At 38.1% G+C, this 25,575-nt stretch overlaps 1 protein-coding gene across 2 annotated transcripts in view; it reads right to left on the bottom strand.

Moving 5' to 3' along the window:
• Positions 1 to 9,225: 9,225 nt before the first annotated feature.
• thsd4 (thrombospondin type 1 domain containing 4) overlaps positions 9,226 to 25,575 on the bottom strand; it is a 48,281-nt gene continuing 31,931 nt past the window's right edge. For both annotated transcript variants that reach the window (XM_004539719.2, XM_012919798.2), the window contains 11 exons: positions 18,770 to 18,974; positions 16,077 to 16,252; positions 15,790 to 15,886; positions 15,425 to 15,616; positions 14,888 to 15,017; positions 14,259 to 14,463; positions 13,865 to 14,038; positions 12,995 to 13,168; positions 12,697 to 12,876; positions 11,451 to 11,595; positions 9,226 to 11,280 (listed from right to left, as the gene is read on the bottom strand). In XM_004539719.2, the coding sequence (XP_004539776.2) occupies positions 11,138 to 11,280; positions 11,451 to 11,595; positions 12,697 to 12,876; positions 12,995 to 13,168; positions 13,865 to 14,038; positions 14,259 to 14,463; positions 14,888 to 15,017; positions 15,425 to 15,616; positions 15,790 to 15,886; positions 16,077 to 16,252; positions 18,770 to 18,974 (1,821 nt within the window). In that variant the 3' untranslated portion in view covers positions 9,226 to 11,137. The remainder of the gene's footprint in view (positions 11,281 to 11,450; positions 11,596 to 12,696; positions 12,877 to 12,994; positions 13,169 to 13,864; positions 14,039 to 14,258; positions 14,464 to 14,887; positions 15,018 to 15,424; positions 15,617 to 15,789; positions 15,887 to 16,076; positions 16,253 to 18,769; positions 18,975 to 25,575) is intronic.

The raw sequence follows: 25,575 nt of genomic DNA, 5'->3' as shown, positions 1-25,575 counted from the left end.
CTGGCTATATCAGTGCATGCATGAATTAAAGCAGTCCTTATTTGACTTGACTTTCAACTAGTCCCGTTTTATACAACTTCAATGCAAATGAAGTTACCACACTTTCAATGAAGCATATTTTATGTAAATGCATCTACTGTATGTATGTATAGATAAGTTGATAGATAGATATATTACTAATACCATATTACTAATATTTTAACTACATTCAAATAAATAATAATTGCCGTGGTTATAGGTGTGGTACAGTATTATGTAATGTTTGGCCTGTAATGTCTGTGATAGATCAGGAACTGCCAAGAATACATGAAACAGAGAACTGGTCAGGGATTTGATCTAGATTCAGAAAATGGTTGTGGTCATGTTGGACTCATTAGCAGACATATAACAGACACAGGCTTATAACATTTAGTCAGAGGCTTGAAATAGAAAATAAAAAAAGGATGATAAGGTTAATTATTTCAGTTTGATTTGTTCATGTTTTTAATATTGCTATGTCAGAGCGGCTTTCCATCGTGCTCACTTAATTGCATGATTACATGGAGGAACCATTAAACATCTTACACAGCTTGATCCACGAAGGTGTTTGATGGGCTTGACAGTGTGATGATTAAAGACTGTGTGCAGAATGAATTCTTAAAAAGCAGGGAGTCAGAAAAAGGGCAACAGAAGCTGATTAGTGTTTTCTCTTCTTTCTTTGCAATCTGTTACAGCACTACTGACACAACTCATAACCCTGCCTCTGTACAATGTAATGGTTTATCAGTTAGTTCATTGCCTGTTTTATTTCGGTTGACATCAGAAAGGTGTGCAATCAAATTAAAACTGACTGAAGTTATACTTACATTTTGCAGTGGAAGTATGTACATTATCTGTACATACCTGCTATCCCTATTTGTCTTACTGAATTATAAATAAAATGTCAGTATTTGCAGCATATTACATTTTAACTCCAAGTTGACGAGTTGTACCTTTTTAATTTACAAATTAATTCCAGCAATTGTAGCATATCAACTAGTCTCCAAGACTACAGCTCAATGTTAGAGCACCTTATACATACATTTTCTGTTTCACTGGGCACTCTTGTGAAAAAAAAAAAAATACTTTTTAGCATAATGCAGAATATATTACAAGTCTCTTTGTTACTCCTACCTTTAGAGAGCACTGTGTTGTTGTTTCCAGGTGAGTTGTGGTCAAAACTAAATCTTTATCACTACAACACTATATTAACATCCTCCCTTTAACAGGGTACCTGGATGAAAAAGCATCAAGAGGAAAAATTGTGAGACGGTGCTAATCATGCTCTGCCATTACTATTTAAGTCCATGCATATGTACATTCTAGGGATTAGTGGTCAATATTTGTAAATGATTTCCCTGTTTAGAATAATAGCTTGAAACATGAGATTGGAATACATTTGCTGCTTTAGATTATTCTCTCATTTTGAAGAAAAATAGTTTTATATTGTTATTTCTCTTTTTAATTTATTTATTCCCACTAGGGGCAATAATTTTCTATCATATGGCCATCAAGGCTCTCCCCACTGACAAGACAATTACAGGTGGAGATATGGTAGTACTTTTCAATGATTTTCAGCACTCCGGGCTTCCTGCTTTAAACTTAAACATGATAAAGATTCTCCTAAATGAGGAACTATTTTATTACTGCCAGACATTCCAACCAGCAGTCTTTTTAAAATACCCTTCAGCAAATCCCTTCAAGCGCTATTGTTACTGTTCTTGTGCTGTTAAGTCCCTTTGCCATCTATTTACATTTCTTGCCCTTAAAATAAAGTCTGCTTAATGACCTGATGTTTTGTGCCCAGCAGTCTGTTTGAGATTGTGGAGAGTACTACTGCTACCCCTCTGTTATCCTCTGCTCCTTCCCAACCAACAGCAAGTTCAACCCTGACCTGAGGACCATCTAAGACCCCATCCTGAAATCCTTAGACACTGTAATCACTGCTGTCAGGTCATATTCTTATCGGTTTTACTAAGGACACTTCATTTAACAACCAGATTTAAGGAAATGTCATTAAAAGTGAATCTTTTGTCCTTCCCTAGAGGGGCCAAAATTTGTCTTTATAGTTCCAGGATTATATTTTCAGGATTTAAGTACAGTTAAATATGTATTATTTTGTATTCACAAAAGTTGGAGTGATCTGAAAAGTAACGTCTTTGCAAATTACAGTCCTAAGTAACATGTAAAGCTGCCTGTAGCATGGAGGACATGATCAAGGTCACCATACTGGGTCTGTATTCGTGCCTTGTGCCGTCCGACACTTGCTGGGGATGTGTATGATGTATGAGGTTACATGTGAACAGAATTCTTAAATTCTGAGATTGCCCACATCACAACAAGTAGTCAGTAGTTGTTTCTGTAGCATTCTCGAGACAGTAGAGAATGAAAACGTTTCTGTTCCTGGAATATTGATGCGACATCAATAATAAAGAGCCCAATGGTGCAGAAGTGAGAGGGGAACAAAAAGAGGCCAAGCTGCAAGGAACAAGTTCAGGATGAGGGCAGGAGCGAGGGGAAGATGAAATGTTGTCTGAGCTATGAATCCAAAAGATTTCATGCTGTGTTGGAGGATTTGTACACAACACCTCCCATTAGACAAGTAAAGATAGAAAAACAGCTACTCCAGTGGAGCTGCATCAATGTTCACCAACGTTTTATGAAAATTGTGAAACGAATAATATTATTTCACCTATTTTTAGGGGCATCAAGCATATTGAACTGGCACTGTTTTGATGGGCCACCTGGTGCAGGATCAGAGGGTTATCAGCATAGCAGAGCCTGGCATATACTTCAGACATCAACTACCTGCTGGATTAGGCCCCGCTAACCCTTCCCTGAATTGCTTCATCAGCAACCAAGTGCTGGCTCACTTCTGCAGCTTTGTAGGGGTTTGTGTACAGTTGTTCCTAAAACCCTTTATGAGCTATTCATACTTGTGTAATTCTCTGTCTGGCATGTTATCAAAGTGAAGGAGAGAAAAACACTTCAGACATTTCAGTCTGGGGGTCTGTCATTTTTCAATTAAATAAATTATCAAAACCCACAACCTGCATTTTCTTGTAAAGTATCCCTAAAGCAGCTTCCAAGCCGTTTTGCTGATGGCTAAACCGAAATGTCAGATATACAGAACTGTGTATAATTGAATCCATCACAGAAAGCACTGATCAATATCCTCTTTGTCATTCTGAAACTGAAATTAAATTTATTTGACAAAATGTCAGACACCATGCTAAGTAGGACACATCTGACATTAAGCTTGATTATTGAATTTCCAGGATGTCAGAGTCCAAGACAAGTTGATAGTTCAGAATTAATTTGCAACCATTACAACTGTAACTCAACCACTTCAAAGTTAAGTCAATATTAGCTTGGAAACAGTGAGTTCAAGTATTTTCTGTTGTTTAACAGCTTATATGACCTTCATTTTATATTTCTTTCATTTTAGAACAATCACACCAACAGTTGTTACCTTCTCGCCAGGTTCTTGCCCATTCCAGCTTTGTGCAGATCTGCAATGCCCTTTAACAGCTTTTTGGTGTTGCCCACAATGATGGAGAGGTTAGAATGTTAGAGGTTAGAACTAATTCAACAGAATCAGAAAACTTTATTAATCCTCTAGGAAATTATTGTCTATGTATTTACAGTTATGTTTTATATACATAACGAGTTGGCAGGTCCACGGGAGCCAGACTTCTGGCTGGGTTGTAGGGCATCCCACAGTTATACATGTTATAATGTTTTGCTGATTTAAAAAACAATATTCTGAAATATCCTGAAATCCAGCTGTGTGTACTGTTTCAACATTGGATGTTTCAGGTTGGTGGAAAACACAAGTATTAATATTAATTAAAATCATCTTTCTTGGGATACAGTTTTTATGATTCAATCAATGGATTCACTTATCTACTCATTCCCTCCCTGTTAGCACAAACACTGCTAAACACTAAGCTATCCCCCCTCAACACATTATTTCCCAGCATCTTTATTTAGGTTTCTGTCTACACAGTGAAGTTAACATAAGATTTAACACAGAAACCCAGACAAGTGGACTAAACCATCTGCTGAGCCATTATAGGAAGAGGAAATAGGTTTCCTTATATTGAGACTGGCATTCTGTTTAGGCCATCTCTTTTATGGTCCACATATTTCTCATTTTCTTTCTCCTATTTTCTTTCTCACACACTTTTTGACAATTATGACTGCTTTACCACTAATCATGTTGGTTGGCCCCATCTAATATTGTAGGATATTTACTTTATACTTTAAAGCCATTTGGGACATTTGGATCTTTTACTTGCCTATTAATATCCTTCAAAATGTGAATCAGCAGTACTGCAGTGACTGAACATGACTGCTAAGGAGCCACTGACGGGGCCTCTTGCAAATCCATCCTTTTGGTTTAAAAAAAACTGCATGAGAGCTGTACAATATGGATGAAAGTAAGTCACACTAATCCCCCAAGAGCTGTGTGCACAGCCAGTAGTCATCATCAGCTAGTCCACAGATGTCAGCTGCGAACTAGCTCAAAGGCAAAGTCTTTATGTTATCACCCAAATAATCTCATGACACGTTTGACTACACATGCTGTAAATTTAGTTCATCTCCTCACACGGATCCTTTATCCCCCCATACTATCACATGACCTCTTTTAAAAACAAGAATATGAAACTAAGCTCTTTCTGTAGTTTATTGCACTTTTATCAGTTGTGCTTGCATCTGTTGACAGGATTGTTCCTGAAGACCACTTCAACATGAAAAAGGCCATTTATGAGGTGGAGCGTGATGCAAGTCTGTGTTGGTTTTGGTCTTTACTGCAGGTCTGATGTGACCTTTTTTTCTGTGCAGTAATTGAACCTTGATGATATGACATGAGCCATGACATTTCTACAAAGGACAACAAGGGTGGCTGTGGCAGGAAGTAGAGGAGGTCATCAACATTTGGACAGGCTTCTCTAGCGCACATATTGATGTACCTTACTTGAATCCTAAATTAACCCCAAACTATGTATAGGTGTGTGAGTATGCATGATATATAGATAGCAGCTACAGGAAAATAGTCACGAAGACTCACAAAATACAATATGAATTTCAACTAAATTCTAGGTGAGTAGCCAGACCTTCCATCCATTTTAATCCATTTACTTCATTTCAATTACAAAAGTGAAATTTAAAAATTAATTGCTTTTAGCCAAATATATTTAGCACAGCATTTCATTTAAATTATACACAAAGCTGCAGCCTTTCAGCACTCAGGTGGCATTGCTGCCTGGAAAAGACCTTAAAACCATTTTGCTCCAATCCCAGTGAAATCTCAGATCACACGCTGCAATTCAGCCCTCATTTTTTCTAGTCGTATAGCCATATCTTTGTGCAATTTTAGCAGAACTGAACTGACAAATTCATAAAATGCCAACTCAAAACACTAAGCTACCAGCGCCTCCAGGACAACTTTTGCCAGAATAACGTACACACTTCTGCAGACAAACTCACAAGTTGAAAATAGTACCAACTATGCTGTCAAAGCTGGCAATAATATATCTTTGTTGAAAATGTTTCATGATTTTTTTTTTAATAAAGCTGTCAGTGTACGCTGAGCATTGCCTCGATTAACTTGTAACTACTTTCTATTCTTGAATTCTGTCATTTTTAACGAGTAAGAATCCAAATATTTGGTTTCCCATCAGAAACCTTCCTAATAGCTACTAAAACACGGAATACCTTAAATGAATCAAGATACTAGGATCCCATAAGGCTGCAAACTGTTTAAGTGGTATTGATTTGAACTTGACACAAGTGCTCAGAGCAGAGCAGTTAACACAATTGCCTTTGACCAATAAGCTGTAACATTAGAGCAATATATTTGCAATACTGTCTCACGAAATTTCAGTTATGACCTCTTCTGGAGCTGTGCAATAATAAACAGTAAATCAGTTAGTGCCTGAGGGCTTACTCATTGACTTTCTCAACTTTTTGAAAACTCTGCTCAGGCTCCTCAGGGTTTGTACTTTTTGAGTTCCTTGAAATGTTTTATGTTTACTCTAAAAAATCTTAACCACACATGAGATAAGGACTTCACTTGGCAGGCCACAGTTCTCCCCGAGCCCCACATTGCATCTGAATGTTAAAGTCTCGTGTGGCAGGGGCTTCACTCCAGGAGCAGGGAATCCACTTTGAGGTAAGGCAAATCAGGCTGACACTGGCGCCATCACATGGTGATGTTAGGAATGACATCGTAAAAAGTCTGTTGAAGCAACATACACTATAGCCTTCATCAACAGGATGAGGATATTATGCTAAATATTTTTTAACAAAGCATTTGAGTCCAGGGCACAGCTTTCTGATAAGACATTTAAGGCCGTTCATACATACTATTAATAAGTAATAAATCATTTCCTAATGTTTTCAGAAGTGTAACTTTATTATCTTTATGAGAGTAAACGAATGGACTGTTTAATCACGTGTGTAATAAGACAAATCCTGAAAAAACAGAGACTAATATCACTTAAAATGGGGCACTTTATGCTCTATAATAGTACAGCTCAAAGACAAAATTATATTCAATGTAAAAAAAATTCTTTGCAAACATTTATTGCTTTAGGTTTGGAAGATTTTTATTAATTTTATGTTGAAATTCACTTAATTCAGATGTAGTGTTTTGATAGAAACATGCCTTTTTGATTGTACTGAGTGATGATACTGCTATTAAATCCACTAATGAATGGGGTTGTGCTTCTAAGTTTCTAATAATCCCTTAGCAGTGAGAATTTTGTTGTTGTACTGAACATATTAAAAAGCTCACTACAAAAACAAGGAGGATTTTCCATTGTAATAATGTTGGCATCAATAGGTTACAACTGAACTATAATGTAACAGTAAATTGTTTAACAACTAATAGCAAATACACCACCTTATAAACTCATTATAGACTGTGATTTGTTCAAATCTAGTATTATGATTGCATTTTCCCCCTACAAAAGAAGAAGCATGTGAAGGCTAGACAAACAGAGTATTAAAATTGATAATAAGCGGTGTATTTTACCAATGGAAACTAATGAGAAGACAATAAAACACCACATGTTGCTGTCAAGAGCCATAAAAGTGTTTGATGTGCCTGACCGTGTGATGATAAAAGATTGAGTAGTGAATTAATTTTTAAAAAGAATGGAGGCGGAAGAGGACAGTATAAATCCTTTATAAAAAAAAGAAATGTATTCTCTGATCTCTCCTTTGATAAATTATTATTATTTATTTTTAGCTTTTTTTCTACCTTTCAGCTTGTCAGAAAGCTGGAACACTACTGGAGGGATTTGTCGTAATCAAATATCTGTGGGACATAAGGTTTTTAACTGTCAGCACACAGCATTGTCATGGAAGAAGTGTTTTCAGATGTTGCTTCTAGTCATAGTTTGGTCTTAGAATGAAGGCCACAAGTAATGAATATTTCTTGGAGTGTTTTTCTCGGTCATGGAGAGCTTAAAAAACAGAGGCATAGTTGTTGGATTCTTTTTTCTTTTCTTTTTTTTACTAAAATCTAAGAAAGACTTAAACACTTAAAGGACTGCAATCCATATGATTATGGACTGAAATACTTTATTTAATTGTTTTAATCCCAGAAAATTATTCAGATATTTATTCAGATTTCAGACAAATGCTGACTCGACCTCAGTAATGAAATGATCTGGGCAGGGCTACTGTGACCTTGCAGAACACATTTTTACTGGGAACTCAAGTATTAACACGCCAGTTATAGCAAAATTTCACACAGTTTCATGTGCCAGTTAAACTGTTCAAAAGAAAAGTTGTCTTGCATCAACGTGGCATATTTGTGTCCAAACAAACAAAACATCATTTTTTAACTGCTTATTAGCTAAAAATTGATTTGAAAGAGTCCTGCAAATCACATTTTCTTAATAAATGCCACTCTTTTTTAGAGGCATACAATTCTAAAAATGCAATATGCAACTTAATGGAAATCATAACTTTTGTTTAAAAAAATAATTTGGACAATATTTTGATTTACAACAAAACTGTAGTTAAATTAAATAGTTAATTATAACTACTACTGTGCCATTTACAGTTAATATCTGTGTGTATGTGTATTAAATATCTGTAAATTTATATGTTAATGGAGTTATACAACCAAATACATGTAACAAATTGTAAGAAAGGATTTATGATAGGGTGGGGCATGAACAAAAAGAAAAAGTGGGTATTACTTACTGAAGGAGCCGGGATTAAAAGAAAGTATAAATAAAAAATAAGTATTATATTTTCTATATATATTGTTGTATTATTTTAAAATGTTCAAAATAAAGTCATACACTATATTACAGTAATGTACAGTCTGGTAAAATTGTATTACGTATTTGTTTGTCTTATCAAATTTTTATACCTGAGGTCATTATTATCTTGTCAACTGTATTTGTCAGCAGCTCCCCTATGATACTATGCACTGGTTAAGCAAAGATTTAATCCCTGCATCATGGTCTATATATGAAATAATTTAATTTTAGTTTTTTTTTCCAAAGAAGTTAAATGGGTTACTGCTCTTTATTTAAGAAGTTTGTAGTCTGACCGTACAAGAGTACTTCATGCATACACAGACTGGGTAAAGGTTGCACTTGGTTAAGAATTCACCCGGAAGAGATTGTGGAGACCATTATTCTGTATGGCAGTTTGGAGGATATAATGAAGTTTCACCGTGGGCTCTGTATTCATGCCTCATAGTCTAAGACACCTACTGACCGCCAATGTGCAAGGCGTAGGAGGTTACCCTGAGGTTAGAACAGAACACAGTTCTATGGTTGTCTGCATCACAACATGTAGTCAGTAAATATTCCTCTAATAGCCAATGTTTCAAGACAGTAGAGGATGAAAGCACTTTTCTGTTCCTGGAATTTTGATGTGTCATCAATAATAGAGAAAAGATTGGTGCAGAAGTGAGAGGGCAATAAAAAGGGGTCAAGCTGCAGGAAGAAGTTCATGATGAGGGCAGGAGTGAGGGGAAGATTAGATGTTGTTTGAGCTCTGAATACAGATGGTTTCATTCTGTGGTGATTTTTGCACACTTCCACAATTTCGACAGCTAAATACAGAAACGCTGTCGCTCCACTGGAGTTACTGAATGCGTACTAGCAGAAGAAAAATGCTGTGAACCAGGGCTAAGTCAGTGGATATATTAATGGCTCATATTGTGAGCAATAATTTGCTTCACTAATTTTATTTACAGTAATACAATAAATACAGATTAGATGGCAGAGTGAAATGTCATTAGTTTAAACCTGTTAATCTTTTCAATCGACCAGAAACAAAACAAAAACACTTTTGCAAGTTCAATGCTTATGCTTAAGCTCAATGTTTTAAAGTGTTAATATCTTCATAGGAAAGACTATAAGTAATTAGTGCATTGCTCCTTCTCCATCACTCCAGGATCTACCACAATTTCTGTGCTGTGCTGATTATATTTGTTGGGAGTGCTGAGCTCAGGGTCTACATGCCAAACTCTAACTGCTGCAAAAAAAGAATGCACAATGTGATGTGAAACTGATTCACAAGGAAAAGCTGCTGAAAAGTCTACTGCCTATTAGAGAAAATTTCCTCAAGAAAATTAACATCGGAACAGCTGGGATCTAAAATAAAGCAAATACAGATGTTTTATTAGTTGCAGTCATATATTGAATACTTAATTCAGTTGTTTCATGATTGAATTAAGATTTAAAAGAAATCATGCCATCATGTTGACACTTCAAAATAGTTATTTCTCTGATAGAGGAAAATATCTGCAAAATATCTGGATACAGTACTTATGAATCAGAGGTAAGTTAATCTTTCTTGGAGGGAAACAATAATAGCATTTACAACAAGAGCCGAGCATTTCAGAGGTACTGTGTGCACTTTTGTACAAAACTGAAAATGGCTGTTTTATGGTAGAAAAAGATTGGTCACTAATAAGGATTTACTATAAATGCAAACCAGATGTATGTATCACCATATCAAGAACTGTAAAACATTGAAATGATTTCTCTTTAGAGTCAAATGTAAATAATATATTATAGATAATTCAGTATATTTTGTTCATAGGAATTACACAGTGTGGAATGATCATATCCCACTAGAAATAAAGAAATATGTACAGTTAGTTTCAACTCTCCAAAAATGCAAAAGTTTTCTGATTATCTGCTTCTGTCATCCAGCAGGCTGTGAAATGCCTACACCGAGTTCAAAGTTGTGACTAGTTTAAAGGCAACAAAAGTTTTATCACCACAGCTAAAAAGAGGCCACGGGTGGTTCATGTAACAACAGGGAACCACACAAATAAATAAAGAGGGAGATTTTTCTTTCTCTTCAGTTACTGGCAGAGTGTTGGGCTGTCCAAGAAGCCTGAAAACCTTTTTTTTTTATCATTCACATTGTCATACATACATTTATACATACATATTACATAGGCTGCTTTTGGACCTCGTAGCTGTGTAGGGAGAAAAAGACATGGTTTGCCAGAAAACAGTCAAATATATGCAATTGGCAGCAGGGAAGGTGCACAGTATTTGTTTTTCAGGAAAAGGTGGTGATCTGCTACTGTCGGCAGTTTGGTGAGGTTACATATCTTTGGTCAGCAGTGGATGCGAAATAACTGACAACATGTGCGATTACATTAACTGCCATAAATCTGAGTTCTGCTGTGTAACCATATATGGTCCATGTTACACAGTCAGCTCGTGCTCTCCTCTTCATAAGTAATCCACAAGCGTCATTGTCGGTAAACAGTACCTGCAAACTGTTCCCACTGAAGCAAAGAAGAGGGATTCTTTGAATAAGACACAGATCAAATCCTTTAAGTGTTTTAGATTCTCCACTTTGATACTGATGCCTCTCACCACAGCTGACATCTGCAGTGAGTGGATTCTTGGCACACACCATTTTTCCCTCATAACAGCTGTCTTCAAATAAACCAACAAAAATGTCCCTTCTTCACTTTCCACAGTTGGCAAAAACAACAAGTGCCTATTTTAGGCAAGGTCCAGCCAGTCTATTCTTCCCAGCTGCCACAGGACCAGAGGGCCTCCAGGGGGTACTGACTCTGGACCACCATGGAGCGGAGTGACCCTGGTAGAGAGCGCTAGCTTTGTCGGCGATAGGTCGACTGTTTGTGGGCCACCCGGGAACATGAAGCACAGCATGTTGTCTTGTAGTAATCATACACGCAGAGGCGAGCCTGGACCACCACATTGCAGTTGAAGTATTTGTCTCTGCAGTTCTCATCTGAATACAAAATAAGAGTTGATAATATAATTCAATAAAGATATGGCAGTGGAGCCACAGAGTTTCAGGGAAACTGGGAGGACATTCCCTTTATTATGCTCACAATGTGTTGATGCTAAAAATCATCAATAAATATTCATTCAGGTCAATCGTATAAAACATTGACTGACCTATCAGAGGTATGCAGGGCTCTGGGTTGCAGTCCTCCTTCTCTTCTGGTTTCAACTGCACATCGCAGCCCTCTCTGGACAGCATGTCATCAGACAGACAGCGCACCTCTCTCACACGGAAACCTCCTTCACATGTTTTGGAGCACTTGAAGAGCAAGAGTCAGTGACAGTAATCATTCTCATATGCTTGCCCTAAAGTCAGTGAGGATATCACAGCGAATATTCTAAACATTACGATCAAAATTTGATCAACTATTTCAATTAAATTTCTAATAGGGAAAATGGGATAATCTGGTTTTGAGGTGTCAGATGTAAAAAGGTGATGCTAGGCACCAATCCGAGTTTAGTGGGCTGCTTGGGTACTGTCAGTTAAATCTGACCAGTCAGAATCCTGAAAAGAAAGGTTCAAGGGAAATTGTGCTATTGATGTCCTTTAATTAGTATTAATTAAACTTTACATTTATTTAATGTCAAAAACACCAGGACACATTTTAGAGGGTTTAAATAAAACTGTTACATATTAAACGGTAACAAAAATGGTACATAGCAAATAAAGATTTATAACCTACTTATTTATAAGTATTTATAAGTAGGTTATAAATCTTATTATAAAATAAGATACCTATAAATATAGGTTATAAATCTTATTTATAACCTATATTTATAACCTACTTATTACCTATTAATCAGGAGACTCATCAGCTAGCTCTCACAGATAGTTAGCTCTCGGAATGGGAAAGGGGCTAAAACCTGCAATCTTTTTAATGAACAGCAGGGAGCGACTCCTCTGCTTTAAAAAGACAGATAGTATAAAAGCCAAGAAAAAATAATTTATAATATATAATATATATAAACTCAAAATCCTGACGAGTTTGCAATCTCACGGGCAAGTTTCAAGAAATTTTAATAAGGCTTGACATTCATTACTATTTAGAGTAAAATAAATGACATAAATAGGATTGGCTTTAGAGCAGGGCTATGTGTGATTGGCAAGTCGCTGCTATTGGCTATGAAGTCTCCACAGAGACAGATCTACCAGTTGTGATATGCGGTTAAAAAAGTACCTAAGGGTTCAAAACAAAGTGCCCACAAACCAATGAGTGACATCACTGTGCCTACACCACTTTTATGTACAACTCAAACAACCATCTACGATAGATTTAAAGTGATTTCTTATCAGTCGTTTTAAGCACTGTGAGGATTCTAAGCATCTAAACTGTGATAGAGGGTTTTATATCTTACTCACAGCACTCCAGTCAGTGTGGTACCACTTTGCTCCACAGGCCTTGAGGCTACAGCTCTGCTGCCTGAGAGGTTTGTCCAGGGATGAGCACTCATATGGTGGCATGACAGTGAATCCTTCATTTGACTTCATCAAACACACCACTGACCTCTGCTGGGTGCCGGTGCCACACTCTGCAGAGCACTATGTTCAGTTAAACACAAAATCAGGAAAGAAAAACCCATGTGACATATTAATGTAAAGTCCTACATATCTGACAACTTCCCCGTACGTACAATGTAACCTCCAGTTGTGTTCATACCTGGCTCCAGGGTCCTGTGAACCACTCAATTCGATTCTCACACGGACCGTTGTTGCAGACCTGAGAGTCTGCGGGCCGTTCGCTGCCACATCCTTCCAGAGGGAGACTGCTGATTTGGTTGGTCAGGCAGAGAACTCCCCGTGTCCGTACACCCATACCACATTCAGCTGAGCACTGTGGAGCAAAACGTATTAGAGTTTAGGTCAAATTTTTGCACAAAGTAGAAACATAGGGTGAAAAATACATTAAAGAGAACGCACACAAGTCAAATGTGTGCAAAGGTGGTATGAGTTTGTGAGGAGGAAATAGAGAACCTAACTGTGCCCACTTTGAAACTTCATATCTTAGCTGGCTTTGTAGTTCGTATGTTTCAAATCAAGAGGAATCTAGGCAATCCTGCAAAATTAAAGTCATTCACTTTCTTCTTTTAGTCCTATTGTATTGCCGTAAAGTTAAATGGTATCATTACTGTAAAACAAAAAACACGTGCTTCTGTTGGATTCTCATGTCATCCACCGAGGTCTTCCTTTCCCTGCAAGAACTTAATATTTGTTCATGGCTAATCTGTTCTGCTGCTTACAAAAGTCATGCAATGTAACCTGAAAGCAGGAACAGCCTAAAGCACAGCCTATGATCGCGTGGCAACCACTGTCTTTATTGATTTTATTTTCTCATAGTTTTCCTCATAGGCATGAAACTTTCTACCTGACCTTAGTTGTATGTTTCCCTGCCAAAATCATCAAAAGGTATCTATATCAGCTGGCCATCAAGAATAGCTACTTGAGTGATGAAGACAGACCTTCTGTATACAAAGACTAGCTCTGTTATTAGAAATGAATGAAAGTTACTGTGTCTCCTGCTGACACTTACCCTGTTGCCCCACTCAGTGTAGAACCAGCTCTTGGCACAAGCTCCCATATCACAGTTCTCCACATCATTGGGCCGCAGATTCATGTTGCACTCCTCATCAGGAACAAAGTCGCCCACATTGCTGACACAGTGTACCTCTCGTGACCTCTGACCCAGCCCACATGGCACAGAGCACTATGAAGATACATACTACATGGATAGTGTTGTACTATGGAGGTATGTATAGCTAAGGAGACTGTACCATTTTCTTTTCATGAGTGTGCTTATTTGCTCAATTTAGATATAAGATATAAGAGTAGAGAACAGGAGTACAGATTCAAGATAACTTTCATAACTTCAGGGTCAGTTCAGAAAAGTCTTGTAAGTTAAATTAAGTCTGACTGCTGCCACTCACAGAAGTCCACTCTGAGCGAATCTGCCACTCACTGCAGATCTTTAGCTGGCAGGTACTGGCAGTTTCAGGCCGCTCCAGGTGTCGACAGCGGCTCGTGTGGACATTGAGGGTGCGGTTGGCGTAAACCTGGCGACACAAGACCTGCCGATGCTGCATGCCCAGACCGCAGGTTTTGCTGCACTCTGACCATTCTCCAATATCCCAGCTATTAAATAAAATGAAAAGCATTAGTGTCCAAAATGCGACATTCATTTGTTGTATTTTCTGTGATTTGTTCCTTTAGGGACAGAAACTGTACAAAATTAAGAGGATGTAAAAAACTTGGTTCACCTGAAAATCATCAATTTCTATATTTTAAAACAACAGTTTAAAAAAAATTGTATGAATATTTCCACATGGATGGTAAAATTTAAAATACATTCTTCCTCGTCATCTCTCAGTGTGATCTGAAATGCCTGGATAGAAAATTTGCTTAAAGGATCGAACCTTGGGGTGATATTTACAGCTTATATTAAGGCTTCATTGCGTACATGCATACTATTAAGTCAACTTGCATGTAGAATAAAAAACACTTTTTAAATTTAGACGTCTGCAATTTGCACTCTAGAAACAGAGGATAAATTTCTCACAATGCTGGGCAGGGCTGCAAGTTGCAGGCCTCTTCCTGTGGACTTGGTCGGCTGCTGCTGTCACACAAAGAGTCCGATACCTGGACCTGAGTCAGCCGGTTGACACAGTGAAAGATGGAATATCTGAAACCTAAAAAGTAGAAATTTAGGCACTAACTCCTGAAACAAATTTTGATTGTTGTATATACCGCATGGGGAAATCTTTTGTGCAATTAAAAGTTCAGTAAAGTCATATTTTACTCAATGTCATAAAGACCAAATGATTAATGTTTTAGCAATGCAACTTTTGAGTTTTGACTTTAGGTATAGTTTAACATGCACATGGAGACACATAATTTTTACATAATTGATAACTGGATGTAACATAATTTTAATGCCATATAAATGCAGACTTGCATCACAAACAGATATATATACACATCAAAAAAAAAAAACTGTAAAACCTCAAGCAAACTTTTTTCACCGTTTTGTTATTTTATTACTCTCTCTGTAACTAAAAAGAAAAAAAAAAGCTCAACATAAACTTCTTTAACTGACCTTTACCACAGGAAGCACTGCACTCTGTAGCACCAGTCAGTTTCCAGTTGTATTCTCTCTCACGTCTGGGTGGCTGTACGGAGGGTACCTGGTTTTCAGTGGGAGGAGGCGAATATCTTCCACTGCCAGCTGGATTAAAGTTTTCCTGATGATTCTGCTGGTCGTATCCATCCTGTCCATTCACAGCATTCCCTAAGATGTGAAGTGTCATCAATTTGATATACTCTATGGATAGATATAGCTAGCTATATATAGGCCTGCAACGAACACGCACTTATTAATTTATCTAAAAGTTATTTTCTCCACTGGTTGTTTGCTTGGTCGTTTGTACACAGTAGGAGGGGCCAAAAGTGGGTCTTATTTACCTTCCGGCCTGCGGCTTGGTTGCTGAGGGCTCACGAGCTTCTCAGATGGGAGAATGTACTCATAGTGAACACCAGGATTTGGCTGCTGGAAGATCATCTGAGTGAAAGTAGATGAGACTTAGACAACAATTTCAAAACAGAACTGTAAGCCTTTCAACATTTGCACTTTCAAAATTTTACGCCGTTTCTCAGGTCAGCAAAAACAAAACAAACAAACAAACAAAAAAAAAAACAAGGAGACCCAACACCGTAACTTTCCTGGGGTTCAAGCTGATTTTTTTACTCACATAAACGTCCAGAATCTCATTTGTGGGGCCTTCAGCGAGAAAGGATTCCCCAGCTGTGCTACTGATTTCATTGGGTCGGCGGTAGGTGAACATGGTCCCTGCACCCTCATACTTTCCTGGCCGGTCAATTGCCCAGTTTCCATTAATGATTGATCGCCCTGATCGGCTTCGCAAAGCTGGTAGACACAGAGAGACTGACAATCAAGACTGACAAACACATGAGAAAAACATGTAACCAAAAAGCTCTTCTATATAATTATTGTTTAATGTAAAACTATTTGGCATAATGGGATCTGTATTCTTTTTAAAAGTGGCTCAAACCCAAAAAGGTAATTACAGTAGCTAACTGAATAAAAGCTCTCACATGCACTTTCAGAGCAATGTCTTTTTCAAATGTGACAATCTGTTTGTGCTGGCAAATCTTTCATGCAAATCCTGTAACAAAATCTCCCAAGAGGTTTTTCCACTGATTTCATGGATTAAATACAAAAGGGCCATTAGAAAGACATTAGAAGTGTAACATTAGACAGGCTTGTAAAAGAGTGTTTGGACAACTAAAAGCACTATTAGAGATGCAGAGCGTAGAACAAAGGCCTATTGAAGGGAAAATCAGGGACGTGATGAGGATATAGTTGATGGCTCCTGCCTGATTCTAGTCTCGTTTGCATTTTAAAACATATGTTGCTCCCTGGAACTGTGTAATCTTTTTATAAATTCAATGCATAACACCTTCAGATCATTCCTCTTTATTTTACCTTTATAAATGTGCCACAGATTTTTAAACTGAAAACATATCCACTTAGAGAACACACGTTTTTTTTCTTGCTATGTGTGAATGAAGAATGAAGAGTTTGTAAATGCTGTATAAGGTGCAGCAAAGTTTTTCATATAAATACTAGTATTTTTTGTCTGTACATAACTCTGTGTACTTGTGTATATAAATGGTCAGTTCAAATTAAAGAAAGCTGAGCATACTTGGCATCTAAGCAGCTGGGGTTTGAAAGACAGCCACTGAATTCGTCGTCTTAATGTTTCCAGTTTTTTATTTTTTTTATTGGGTGGTGAAATTCCGCACTTTAATTAAAAAAGATTGTGAGTCCTGAAGGGTAAGATCCTCTGATGAAAGCATGTTTATGCACTTTCCTCAGGGAAAGCAGTTGCGGGTGGGTGGATGGGGGGTGGTGGGGTGGACTAGGACTGCTCTCCTCTTCCTCTAAACCCAATGCTGAGTCAGGGCAAGGTTCTCAGTAAACAATGTCTGACATTCCAACAGCCATTTCTGAATAAATAAGCCTCTACTGTCCCACTGTTGCACCTCAGTAAAAAGTGTGGGTCACTCAAAGGCTCCACTAAACAACATTAAGACACAGTGGGTGGCGATATAGGCATAAGGCCAAAGAAATCCTAAAAAGCAAAATGGTGTTTAATAAAACAAATGTAACAAAACAGCTCCTACCTGCTCAGGCTTATTTAGTGCTAATGTAACAAACATTTCTCACATTCATCATTTAATGATTTCTTTTCATGACTTTCTTTTCACTGGTGTCATACATGTAACACTACGCATGGCAGATGGCGGTTTTCTGACGTATGTTCTGAGCTGCTGAAAGCAGAACTCTGCAGCAAACTGTGACTAATGGAACTGTAAACCAGGATGGAAACTAAAATGCTCTATTTGCTGCGAGACAGCTAAATTAGCAGTTACCAACGACAAGCACTCTTAGAGGCCTCTTATTTAAAGTATATGGCCAACATTCAAGCATTTCTATACTGTTCACACAGTTTTAGCAACTAATACCTAAAACCTCTTTTCTCAAGCAAACTAGCAGATGTCAAAATATTATTATAGTATGACTGATGTGCTGCTAAGAAACGATCTCTGTTATTTTTTTCCCAAACATAATTCATTTAGCTGTCACATATGCAATGAAATATAATGTGATGTGAACGGAAACATTTTTATATTTGGCATCTGCGTTTAAATAAAGAATATGCCCAGCACAGCATGGCAGAGAGTAAAGACTGAGTAGGAGTAAGCACTATGGAGGAAGGTGGGGCTTTTAGATTACAGGTCATTCAGGGCCACTGTAGTCAAAAGAACATTTAAATTACTGTAGAAAGAAATAACACTCTCTTTGGCTCTATTAGGAGAGCACACGTCTCCACAATTCCACAAAGCCACAGGAGGAGATACCAGCTGTAAGACTGTACAGAACATCAGGCTTCAGTGACAACAGGTATGGCCCCGAAAGAACATGAAAGGAAGATGGAGTCGAGGGGAGTTACAACGCGACTTCAGGCACAACTGTGGTCAGGCTAATGCAGCTTAAAACACAGAGTGTATTAGTTGATATAGAGCATAGCTGAGATCCACTGAAGATTATGACTGATCTTGACTGCCTGAACGAATGCTGAACTAATAAAGAGTAACAAAAAAGTGGGAAAAAGGGTGTAATTTTAATTTAGGTGCTTTAAATTACTTGTTAGTGCTCATAATCAAAACAGTGAAATGCTAAAGCAGTTCTGTTGGCTAAAATGCTAAACTTAACTTATACATTCACCCAGCTGCAATACAGCAGCTAGAATAAAATTAAGGAAACCAGCCATGAGCAAGAAGACAAAACTGCACTAACTGGCTATTCTTCGTCAGTACAGCCACAGCACAGTATCCTGTGAGTATGTTTACCACCCACCTAGGTAGTTTCTGCTCTTCACCATCTCAGTAACATTGATCTTGGTGGCTCCTTCTGGGATCTCCACTATCTTGTGATAGCCGATCTTGGATAAACTATGTTTGAACACTCCTGAAACCAGCCTACAGGTTGAGTTGTCACCTCCACACACGCCACACTTGTCCACCACCCTTCCTGATCCGAGATACTCATCGCATCCTAGACTCTGCGGGACAGAGAGAGAAGTAATGAGGTAATGAGATATAGTGATAATCTTTACTTAGTGAAAGAGCAGTAAAGTGTGCTAATCATAAAACATTTTTAGTGAAAAAAATAGGAATAACAGAGATTATGCAGAATAAACACAGATCATATAGATCAAAAAATCTGCTAAATAAACACAATGAAGTCATTTACTTAACTATAACATAAGAAAGGCTAATTAGCATGATCATCGTTACTTTCCAGAAGGCATCGTTTTGGAATGACAGCCTCTGAATTGATGGCAAATTTCCTCTCGACAGTATGAGGTTTCTTCATCACACTGGTGGCAATAAATTACAGGATACTTGGTCACAGTAAAAATAGAACAGTTAACATCAGCAATCCATAAATTGAGTCAAAGCAGCAGTAAAAGTCTGTCGCTGTTAAACAGGTGGCCCAGAAGTCAAAACTGGTTGCAGTGCGCTACCGTACAGTCAGACATGCTAAGCTTTAGCATGTCTGACAAGCTTAAGTCCAGTACAACCACATTTACCAACATAACGGTAGGGAAAGAAATTGTGACACGAAAGAGCCACCTTCAAAACTCTAAATCAGATTACAACTTTCACCAGGCGTTAATGTAAATTCACAGATGCAGCTGATGCATTCCACTTGGTGTAACCCCAGCATACTCCACTCAGCATAAAAAACTGTTAAATATAACCCTCAACGAAGAAGACCAATACTGGTCGATTTCACCATTTCACATATGTTCCTGTAGTGAAATGATCTAAACAAAAATAAAGGAAGTATATAAGAAAAAAATAGGATCATCCCCATGGATTTTGCAGAAATAGATCACCATAAATCAGTTGCAGAACAGTGAAAATACAGAAACACAGTGGAAAATGGAGAAACAGGTGGAGAAGGGTATAAGAAAGTGATGAAAAGAGAGAGAACGGAGAGGTGGAAGAAGAAATAGTGGCCATGGGTGGACTAAGGGGGTGAACTCAAAATGAAATTCTTGCTCTCTCCCACCCATAGCAGGCCAGTCAGCTCTTGGCCAAAGCATCAGCTGGGCCAAAGCAAACATGAAATGCCTTCTTCAACACAGGAAATAAGTGATGGGAGAAAAGAACAGCAAACTAAGAGTGCTGAAATTTTTTTAAATAAAACTCCCAAAAGCTTTGGTGGTCAGCATGGAATTATGTTGGAAACTCTGTATGAAAATCACTAAACATAACAGAATAACATTCAGAGAAGCACCGTTGCACTTTATGATCTCACTTTACAGATCGACGAATACAGAGCAATTCAAAAGCTACAATCTGGCTGTAACGAAATGCATAATATATGGTAAAACGCATCTGAGGACATTTAAACTGGCTACAGCACAGCATATCTACCATGGAAAACAAATTAAAATGGAGTCAAGTAGGGCTGTCTGTTTAAATGACTACCAATGAATGAATATCTCCTCTGCATCTCCATTTTCATCGTAAATCCCTTCAAACTAAAACAACACCATTATAGAAGCGAGGCAGCATTTGCCTGAAAAAGGGAAAAAAGTTCCTCTCATAAAACAGATGCTGACATGGTGAGAGGTTATCTGTGGACGTTTGGATGGGAAAATGTTTAAACCAAAACACGTTAATGTAGGAGTGGAGAATTTATTGACTTCAAATCTGAATAGTTAGTGTAATATATTGTGACTGTGGATGTAAAAACAACCAGGATTTTCATTCTTCTGATATGAGGAAGGGCCAAGAGATTCTACACTCTGTACACATATTAGAAAGGTAAGGAATTTCTCGATATCGATATCTCGATTAAAATCAAGGTTTTTTTGGTCTTGTAAGTTGTACAAAGCACTAACATTGCTCTGCATACTTTTCTGACAAACATGAGTCCATCAAAATGATGTGAAGACGGTGACATTTGAATACATCTTTAACATCTATATATCACTAGCTGCTACAAGTTAAACTCAAACAGAAATCTCAGTGTGGCTGTTAAAAAAAAAGAGACAACTTTTAAACCTCACCCTAGTTTCTGAGAACACGTCAATGTTTTTTTCGCCTTCTCTCTGTGGGTGGTTTGTGCCATCTGTTGAGGAAAACCACCCTGTTTTTAGTGGAACTGTAACAGGATTTTGAAAATGTCGCTAAAGCCCACCTTCATCTGGAAATGGTTACATGTGTCAGGACAGTGGAGTCGACCTTAAGTTAACTCATGAACACTGAAAACAGCATCATCTTAAAGCAGATCCTGATGATATTTTCCCATGCAATGCAGCTGGGTTAAAGTCATCACATTGCAGAGTTTTCTGTAACAAACTGAATTCTACACAGTTTTGCCAAAGGCACTTGTCACTGGAGATATCATCTACTCCCAGAAAACACAACAAGACATTTAGAATTAGACACAGATCCTGAGAAGTGAGCCTGAGAAGTTAGTCTCTTTCTTATTGAACAGCAAGTCTATCCTTAGTGGCCTATATTTCAATGTACTTCTCGCTGCAGCTTTAATATTTGAATACTGAAAAACAGTAGAGCAGAGACCTCAGGACCCACTGCTTAGTATTGTGGTCATGACTGAAAATCCTAAAATGATTTAATATAAATAAATAATAAAACACTAATGACGTCATGTAAATGCAGAGACATTAACCTCTTGAACCCAATAATCTATTGTACTCCTTTGCTTTAATGCTTTATTGCATAGCCAATACATGTCTTCTTCTTACGGCCACTCATATATGACACTGTTTGTTCATTAAAAGTAGTATTATTGTTCATATTCCAGCTTTATAACTTTGCTGTCATCAGATGATTATTTATGTTTTTAATAGGTCAAGACAATATATATAATTCTATTTTAGATTTGTTATTAAGTCGATTTTGTAGTAGAAGTATGTAAAATAGAAACGTTACAGTGTGTAAAATCTCACCACTAGATGTCAGTAGACTGCAGATTGCAGTCACCTAAGTTCTGTTTTCCCCTCTCAATTAAAGTGCATAATCCTAGCTATGGTGGCGTCTGTAGAGCTCTGTTTATCTGTATTGAGGGAAGGCTTTCGATCTGCTGTCAGCTGTCAATGTGTGTTCACGTCTATTTACTTTGGACAGACGGTTCAAATTCTTTAAGGAGTCCAATGCTCTTCAATTACACCTTTACCTTTACCTAGAACGTTTCTACCTATCTAGTCACATACATAAAGAGCCATTAGGCAGAACAATTCAATTAAATTCAGTTTTAATTATATAGTGCCAAATTACAACAACAACTGCCCTGAGGCACTGTATACTGTAAGGTTAACACTCTATTAACAGGGAAAGCTCAGTAGGTAGGGTGGAAGCCCCATGATCAGAAGGTCGGTGGTCCGAATCCACTGAATGGCTACCCTGAGATACCCCTGAGCAAGGTACCGTCCCTACACATTGCTGCCCACTGCTTCACTGAGTGAATGGGTTAAATGCAGAGAGGAAGTATACCTTCTTTCTTTCTATAATAATACAACAGTGATGCCCATCTCAGGCGCTGATGGTGGGCAACGTGGCACAAACCAGCACCCCTACCATTGTATTTTTAATGGATTCATTCCAAGTTAATGAGAATGGATCAATTAATGCATCATTTTGTTGGAAGCCATAATTAACAATGTACATTTATGAGTACAATATACTTTTTTATTAAACAAACCCAAAAATGGCTTCCTGTGACTTAAAGTATTTCTTAAACAATTTTTATATTAATTATCTTATAATTATTGACCTAAAAAATTATCAATTTTAAACATCAACCACGTGATAACAGTGACTGTAGACCACCATAATCAGCTGCTTTTTCTAATATTCCAGTTTATCTAAACTCCGGTCAGTATACAGTACTGTATAGAGAGTATACGAGGCCAACAAGGGAGTGTGTCCTGATCTATAGTTTTGAGCAGGACATTACTAGATATATATTATTTTTGGATCTTTTTTGTACACTGTTTTAATTAACCTAACAACCAGATGACTAAAAAACTGGTGACAGACTAGACTTAAAAAGGTATACATCTATGTCTGTAACTGACTAATCCATATATATTTGCAGAATTTGAGAACCAAAATGAACATTTTGTAAAAAAACAAAAAAACAACAAAAAAACAAAACAAAAAAACCCACAGAAGCCATTAGTGTAGATTAAAAATTCTCATTTTTGAACTACAGCAATAAAATTATTTTATGAAGTTAAATGTCAATTTAAAATAATTACAGATAGAACAAATGTCCTGCTATATCCGCCAGTAAGCTGCTAAACATTCTAGTCTACAATTTGGCACCACGGTGATAATTTGCAGTGGATTTATCACCACACAGTGCTGTATCTTTGTTTCAACAACAACTTCCTAGAAATTAGGATGATAACAAGAAAAGAAAACCAGTAAATGGATTTGAATTATCTACAGTTTTGGCACAGAAAACCAAAATACAAAGTGAGCAAATCTGTACACTGTACTGCAGAGACACGTTGTGCACTGTTAATGTAAAATAATGATTATTGAAGTTATAAAGTGTTTAAAAGAGTCAATATGCAAATCTGATGTCACATGTGCTCATATACACTACTCTTTATTGTTATTGTAACTAAAACCTTTATCAAAACATTGCAACTAAATTCTTATAAGTCTCTTAATGAGTTTAACATTATATTAAAAGGATATAAAGGGACAATACAGTAAATGATTAACACAGTGCCCATGATCAGTTTGTTGCAATTTTGCTCTTACAGAGGCCACGCAGCTGTAAGGGCAATACATGTTTAGAGGGAGCGAATGAATAAAATATCAGATTTGCGAAGAATGCAAAGAAATGATATTTTCTTCCTAATAGCAGCTGGCATAATTTTACAATTACCTTGCAATAATATCCATGCTGGAGGCCTGGTTTGTGGCTACACATTATGAATAAAAAGTTAATGCTCTGAATGATATCATCCTGAAATTAACAACAGTGCTAGATGTAGCTCATCTGTACTGTAGTAAATCAAGTTAGAAATGTCATGGGGGTGGGGGTGGGCACGTTTTACAGCATCCAGAGGATGGTCGGTGTACTCCAACCCACCTCTGGCGCTGGTGCCCTACTCTCAATTTTGTTTGTGTCCGTTTGTGTCCGCGTGCGCCTGTTCGTCTGTGTCTATATGTCAGGTTGGGTCTTAGACTCAACCTCTCTGGGTACATCTCAGGCCCTCTAAAGTACGAAGGCCTATCTCCCCTCACCACACTCCCTGCCGGTGGCTGATGCCCTCAGACGTTGGTGTGTTGGTGGTCTTTGTCGTCTGGGGCTGTACCGGCTCACTCCTGGTGGCCGATTGGCGGGGCCGGGCGCCTGTGGCCCGGCTGGGCTCCTTCCGGGGGGTGGGGTGCCCTCAGGCCTCTGGCCTCTGGGCCTGAAGCTCGGTCCTCTCTGGCACAGCTGGCTGCCGGCAGAGCCCGCGGGCACGCCACTGCAACCCCCTCTGGTCTCTGCTCCGTAGCTGCGGGATGACCTCTCCTTTGGGGCTCTACTCAGCTCTTCCCAGGAGGGTGGCACGGTTTCCCCCCCCCTTTGGTGGTCCTCCTCGGGTCCTTGTACTCTGGGGCCTCTGGATATCTGGGGCCTGGATCTCCTCCATACCTGCTTCATACCCTGGTGGACGGGGCTATGGCTCCCCACACTCCCTAGCAGATCGTTACATGGAGAAACCTTTGGAATACAAGCATGCTGATCCACACAGATGTGCACACAGGTGTACACACGGGTGTTCACTGATGCGGACTACACCTTTCTTGGCTGCTGCCTCAAAGCACATTGTGCGCTGTCTATCGTGCGTGCTGCACAATATCGTTTATTATTTAGTATCTACTGTTATCTACTGCTAGCTAGTTTATTGTGATGGTGCTGTTTTTTTTATTATGTTGCTCTTTGTTTGCTTTCTCTTCTGTTTTTTTTCTCCACACAGGTGATCCAGGTGTTTTGTTTGTTTGTGGGGTTTTTTTGGTTTCTTTCTTCCCCCCTTCTCACCGTCTCTTCTCCCCTTTGGTTTTCTTTCTCTCCCTCTCTTTCTTTCATTCTTTCTCCCTGTCCTATCCCCCAGTCATGTCTGTCCCGTTTGTAGCAACCGAAATTAAAATAAATTCATAATTATAATAAAGGTCAATCAAATGGACCAATATGGCAAGGCCATGATGATCCACTTGGTAAAATAAATCCGCTTGGCATCTTTCTTGGCCTTAAGACATCAATTCTGATGGCTAAAGATCCAAACGGGACACAAAAAAAAAGAAAAAAGAAAAAAGAAAAAGAAAAGAAATGTCATGGAAAACAGGCACTCCTTGGCAGAGGAACCTCTCAAAGCAGAAAAACACTGTAACTGCTGCAGAAACTAAATCTTTTGTGAGGTTTCGCCAGGCAGGGTTATTTGTGTTTTTGCACTTTGAAAGTTTGCCACATATTAACAGGGATAACAGCTCTTTGTGACACATGTCTGGAGCCTGACAACACATTTAAAGCAATTTAATCCTTGGTTGAAATGATGCTTACTTCTCAACATCATGATTTACTCACATGAAATAAATTCTTGACATTAACAGGCTTAT

Source organism: Maylandia zebra, linkage group LG1 (assembly GCF_041146795.1).
Source record: "Maylandia zebra isolate NMK-2024a linkage group LG1, Mzebra_GT3a, whole genome shotgun sequence".
NCBI classification, from domain to species: Eukaryota; Metazoa; Chordata; class Actinopteri; order Cichliformes; family Cichlidae; genus Maylandia; species Maylandia zebra.
The sequence above is the reverse complement of the archived record's forward strand: the minus strand, read 5'-3'. Positions and strand labels throughout refer to the sequence as shown.